The sequence below is a fragment of the Carassius auratus genome, unplaced genomic scaffold (genome assembly GCF_003368295.1).
Source record: "Carassius auratus strain Wakin unplaced genomic scaffold, ASM336829v1 scaf_tig00017367, whole genome shotgun sequence".
Classification (NCBI taxonomy): domain Eukaryota; kingdom Metazoa; phylum Chordata; class Actinopteri; order Cypriniformes; family Cyprinidae; genus Carassius; species Carassius auratus.
The window spans coordinates 69,365-75,725 of NW_020524779.1; the positions used below are offsets into that span (position 1 = coordinate 69,365).

At 42.2% G+C, this 6,361-nt stretch overlaps 1 protein-coding gene across 1 annotated transcript; it reads right to left on the reverse strand.

Annotated features, from left to right (window-relative positions):
- Nucleotides 1–483: 483 nt before the first annotated feature.
- LOC113075649 (zona pellucida sperm-binding protein 4-like) lies at nt 484–2,341 on the reverse strand. The gene is made up of 8 exons (XM_026248327.1): nt 1,965–2,341; nt 1,700–1,887; nt 1,529–1,626; nt 1,304–1,461; nt 1,034–1,226; nt 823–970; nt 675–747; nt 484–593 (listed from the first exon to the last, which is right to left on the reverse strand). The coding sequence occupies exons 1-8, from the start codon at nt 2,299–2,301 to the stop codon at nt 520–522; spliced, it is 1,269 nt and encodes a 422-aa protein (XP_026104112.1). The 5' UTR covers nt 2,302–2,341; the 3' UTR covers nt 484–519.
- Nucleotides 2,342–6,361: the final 4,020 nt, after the last annotated feature.

Consider the following 6,361-nt stretch of genomic DNA (forward strand, 5'->3'; position numbering starts at 1 on the left):
CCTGAAAGACAGCGGAGACCAGGACAACTAGAGCCCAGATACAGATCCCCTGTAAAGACCTTGTCTCAGAGGAGCACCAGGACAAGACCACAGGAAACAGATGATTCTTCTGCACAATCTGACTTTGCTGCAGTCTGGAATTGAACTACTGGTTTCGTCTGGTCAGAGGAGAACTGACCCCAACTGAGCCTGGTTTCTCCCAAGGTTGTTTTTCTCCATTCTGTCACCGATGGAGTTTCGGTTCCTTGCCGCTGTCGCCTCTGGCTTGCTTAGTTGGGGTCACTTCATCTACAGCGATATCATTGACTTGATTGCAAAATTAATGCACAGATGCCATTTAAATGGAAATGAGACAGAATTCATTGAACTGGGGTTAACGGTCATTTTGTATTGACAGTTTTCCTAATGAATGTGGTTCAGTTGCTTTGACACAACGCATTTTGTTTAAAGCGCTACATAAATAAAAGTGACTTGACAAGTCCATCATGGTGCATCAGAAGGTTTATTAAAACACTAGATTTACATGAGCAGAGTAATTTCTCCACTGGAAACGGTCTGCTCACTAGAGATGGTCTTCACATGAGTGTCCCTTCCTGCAAGAGAAATGTTAGAAGTGAGAAGGGAAATAGTGACAGATTCTCAGTTCCTCTAGTCAAGAGAGAGCAAGAACTCACTCGTCCTGCCGCAGCTTTGCTCACAGGAGCCAGAAGACGGATGGCACACCGCTGTACTACAGTGGATGAAGATCTGACAGGGAGGAAAGAGGGTCAAGTCAAATCTAGAAACAGGAGTAACACTAAAGGTTAAAGTAAAGCGGCATACAGTTTCCTGCAGAGGAGCCAGTGATGTGGGATCCACAAACGTGAACATCTTCACAATGAAGCGCTTGTAGTGGGTTGGGAACTGAAGACCAGAAGAGCCAGTCACTGGAACCAATGTGGTCAGGTAACGGTCATCCTGGTAAGGGCATCTGAAAGGGACAAGGAGGTTAGAAAAGCCACAGACTAACTGGATAAACATGGTCATTACTCACCCATCAACCAGAAGGTCCCACTGGGGTAGACTGAGTGGATTGGGGGCGGAAGTTGCCCAGCAGTGTCCCAGCATCAGGACAATGTTGGGGTCAGTCCTCTCCACAATGTGCACCTCAACATACACAGGCTCCCGCAGGACTTTTGTGATGGGATAATCAGCATCACTGTAGTAGGACGTGTAGGCCTCATCCCCTGAGGAACACCAGGGATTAAACACTGCTGCAACCTGGAGTCTAAAGATACTAGGAACACATGGGACAAGAACACACCTTCTGCACACCCTTTGGTGACACACTGACCATTGGCCAGTCTAAGCTCCACCCTGAGGGGTCCAGGGGCAGCTACTGGTGGAGGTGGAGGAACAGTGTTGACCTCCACAACCAGAGCTTCCACAGAAGTGCCAGAGTACCTACACTGGAAGAGAAGCCTGGACAAACCATGAGCTTGTAGCATTTGTTACAGACCACCAAATAAGACCAGCATAGAGCACCTACTCAAAGTGACTGTCCCTTGTGATTGAACCAAGTGGTCCAATCCCCACTTCATACGAGGAGCTCATTCTGTTCTCATACACCACATAACCACTGTCCTCCTGCAAATAGCAACACTGTTGGCATCCAGTCCATCATAGGCCATGCAGAATAAAACCATAAGCATCTCCTCACCATCACTCTTGTGCCACATGCAGTCACAGGGAACTGGTATACAGCAAAGGAAGGTGTGGACCCCACAGGACTGCAAGCTGGGTCACTTCCTCCCAGTAAACTGACTGAATCCAGACTCAGTCGAGGCAGTGTAACATCTCTAGCCACCACTACCACAAACTGACCATCTCTTATACACTGGACAGTCACTGGAACAGAGAGGAACAAGAGCAGGTTCATGTTGAGGATCAGTTTAACTGAGAGTATAACCCTGACTCACTCTTACCGGTCTTCCCATAGTAACACTGCTGTCCACTAAAGCAGCAGTTGATAGCTTCACATTCAGCACTACTGATACCAGGTTGTCCACATTGGATCTGCTCAGAATCAGCTACAGAACATCTGTCCAAAGGCTCAGCCTTCGCTACTTGCTTCTGAAACTGAATCTTCTGAGGAAGCTGCTGATTAGTCTGTTGAACTGACTGCTGAAGCCGCTGGTCAGTTTGCTGGAGCATCAGAGCTGGAGGATTCTGGGACAGTTTACTCCACTTACCCTTCTTTGGAAGAGCATGACAGAGAGCACACAGTGCTAATACCTGAACCAGCCACCAACTTCCAGCCATTGTCCAACAGCTAATCACACTATTGAGATACTGCACATTGGTCTTTTTGTACTCTTGTATCTCAGCTAATTAGCAATAGTCCCTCCCACTTCATTAACAATCATGATTCTCCAGGCAAGTGTGAGCTCATGCAACTGGGCGATTCTCATTGGTTCTTGACCCGTTTCACACTGGAAGCGTTTGTACAGCGTCAAAGCAGCAGCCCCAAAGATTCATATTTCTTTGAAAAGACAGTTATAAATTTGTTTTTAGAGGTGGTCAGTTATAAACTTGAATGTTTTGAAGTCTTGAAAGTTATAAACATGGGGATTCACGTGAGGGAAAACTGCTCCTATCATGTTGTTTCATTCATACTCAAATATGTGCTGTTTATACTGTTATTATAATTATTATTTAAATAATGGGCCTAGCGGTCGCTGTTGGACAGTGTTTTCTCTACTTCCTGTTGACCTTCTGTAGCTAATCATAGCTCCATGTAGCTGTTTTTATTTTATATTTTTTCTCTATAATCTTTCTTACTATCACTGTCTGTTTGTTTGTTTTTTTAATTGTAAAATATAACTTAATTCACACCATATTTCTGATATTACCGATCAATCTTATCAGATTAACTTTGATCGTTCACTCTTCCGTGACTGCAGTACACCTGCAAAGCGTTAGCACTCGTTAGCTTGTCATTAGCGTTTTCTTTTCTCCTCTCCTCTCCTCTCTCACGCTGCAGTTTTCCACAAGTTCATCAAACAACCGCAGTAAGAATATTTCATCAAGCACGGTGAGTAATGGCTTCTCCTACAATTGTTATTTGCACCTCTTGCCACATGTACAGTTTATCTATCTCTGTCGCTGATGAGGGATTCACATGTGATAAATGCAGGGAAACAGTTAGGCTGACAGAGAAGATTTCAGAATTAGAGACACGCATCCAAACTTTAATTGAGGACAGTAAGAATGTTAGGGCTCTAGATATGGCTTTGGATGCGTCTAGCTCAGGGATTCCTGTACATTGTCCGGTTCCAGCAGAGCCCCTGCAGCAGGGCAACTGGGTGACGGTGAGGCAGCGTAGTCGTGGGTCAAAACACCGCTCTTCTGTTCCGATCAAAACATTAAACAGGTTCTCCCCACTCAGTGATGCACCCACTGAGAAACCTGATGAAAGTGCTCTAGTTATTGGCGATTCTATTGTACGGAACGTGAATATAGAGACACCAGCCACCATAGTCAAATGTTTACCGGGAGCCAGAGCGCCTGACATCTTGGCAAATTTAAAAGTGCTGGCTAATGCTAAACGTAAATACAGTAAGATTGTTATTCATGCCGGCGCTAATGATGTTCGACTTCGCCAGTCGGAGATCACTAAAAATAACTTTAAAGAGGTGTGTGAACTTGCAAGCACGATGTCAGACACTGTAATATGCTCTGGTCCCCTCCCTGCTTACCGTGGTGATGAGATGCATAGCAGATTGTCATCACTCAATGGCTGGATGTCTAAGTGGTGCCCACAGAATAACATAGGTTATATAGACAATTGGACAAGCTTTTGGGGCAGACCTGACCTGTTTAAAAGAGATGGTCTTCATCCCTCCTGGGGTGGCGCCACTCTTCTGTCTAGAAATATGGCAAATAGTCTTAGTGTTTATACTTGACTAACTGGGGCCCAGGTCAGGAAGCAGACAGACTGGCTAAACCGACCGTCTGCTAGCTGCCTCCCGTCACAGAGGTCAGTTAATTCTCAGCACATAGAGACTCTTTCACCTAGATATCACACTATAGAGACTGTGTCTGTTCCACGAACTAGAAAATACAAAAAACGTCCAAACCAAGTTAAGGTTAACAATTTAATTGAGGTTCAACAAATAAAAAACAAATGCAATATGGATAAACAAATGATAAAGATTGGCTTATTGAATATCAGATCCATTTCTACGAAAACACTTTTTGTAAATAATATGATAACTGATCATAATATAGATGTGCTCTGCTTGACAGAAACCTGGCTAAAACCTGATGATTACATTATTTTAAATGAGTCCACCCCCCAAGATTATTGTTATAAACACGAGCCGCGTCTAAAAGGCAAAGGGGGAGGTGTTGCTTCAATTTATAATAACGTTTTCAGGATTTCTCAGAGGGCAGGCTTCAAGTATAACTCGTTTGAAGTAATGGTGCTTCATATAACATTATCCAGAGAAACCAATGTTAATGATAAATCCCCTGTTATGTTTGTACTGGCTACTGTATACAGGCCACCAGGGCACCATACAGACTTTATTAAAGAGTTTGGTGATTTTACATCCGAGTTAGTTCTGGCTGCAGATAAAGTCTTAATAGTTGGTGATTTTAATATCCATGTCGATAATGAAAAAGATGTATTGGGATCAGCATTTATAGACATTCTGAACTCTATTGGTGTTAGACAACATGTTTCAGGACCTACTCATTGTCGAAATCATACTCTAGATTTAATACTGTCACATGGAATTGATGTTGATAGTGTTGAAATTATTCAGCCAAGTGATGATATCTCAGATCATTATTTAGTTCTGTGTAAACTTCATATAGCCAAAATTGTAAATTCTACTTCTTGTTACAAGTATCGAAGAACCATCACTTCTACCACAAAAGACAGCTTTTTAAGTTATCTTCCTGATGTATCCGAATTCCTTAGCATATCCAAAACCTCAGAACAACTTGATGATGTAACAGAAACTATGGACTCTCTCTTTTCTAGCACTTTAAATACAGTTGCTCCTTTACGCTTAAGAAAGGTTAAGGAAAACAGTTTGACACCATGGTATAATGAGCATACTCGCACCCTAAAGAGAGCAGCCCGAAAAATGGAGCGCAGCTGGAGGAAAACAAAACTAGAGGTATTTCGTATTGCTTGGCGGGAAAGTAGCATATCCTACCGAAAAGCATTAAAAACTGCTAGATCTGATTACTTTTCTTCTCTTTTAGAAGAAAACAAACATAACCCCAGGTATTTATTCAATACAGTGGCTAAATTAACGAAAAATAAAGCCTCAACAAGTGTTGACATTTCCCAACACCACAGCAGTAATGACTTTATGAACTACTTTACTTCTAAAATCGATACTATTAGAGATAAAATTGCAACCATTCAGCCGTCAGCTACAGTTTCGCATCAGACAGTGCACTATAGACCCCCTGAGGAACAGTTCCACTCATTCTCTACTATAGGAGAGGAAGAATTGTATAAACTTGTTAAATCATCTAAACTTACAACATGTATGTTAGACCCTATACCATCTAAGCTCTTAAAAGAGGTGCTTCCAGAAGTCATAGGTCCTCTTCTGACTATTATTAATTCCTCATTGTTATTAGGACATGTCCCCAAAACCTTCAAACTGGCTGTTATTAAGCCTCTCATAAAAAAGCCACAACTTGACCCCAGAGAACTAGTTAATTATAGACCAATCTCGAATCTCCCTTTTCTGTCCAAGATACTAGAAAAGGTGGTATCCTCACAATTATATTCCTTCTTAGAGAAAAATTGTATATGTGAGGATTTCCAGTCAGGATTTAGACCGTATCATAGTACTGAAACTGCTCTCCTTAGAGTTACAAATGATCTGCTCTTATCATCTGATCGTGGGTGTATCTCTCTATTAGTTTTATTGGATCTTAGTGCTGCGTTTGACACAATTGACCACAACATTCTTTTGCATAGACTTGAACACTTTGTTGGCATCAGTGGAAGTGCATTAGCATGGTTTAAATCGTACTTATATGACCGCCATCAGTTCGTAGCAGTGAATGAAGATGTATCATATCGATCACAAGTGCAGTATGGAGTACCTCAAGGCTCAGTTCTAGGGCCGCTACTCTTCACGCTTTATATGTTACCCTTGGGAGATATCATCAGGAAACATGGTGTTAGCTTTCACTGTTATGCTGATGATACGCAGCTCTATATTTCCTCGCAGCCCGGTGAAACACACCAATTTGAAAAACTAATGGAATGCATAGTCGATATAAAAAATTGGATGACGAGTAATTTCTTACTGCTAAATTCAGAAAAAACAGAGGTGTTAATCATAGG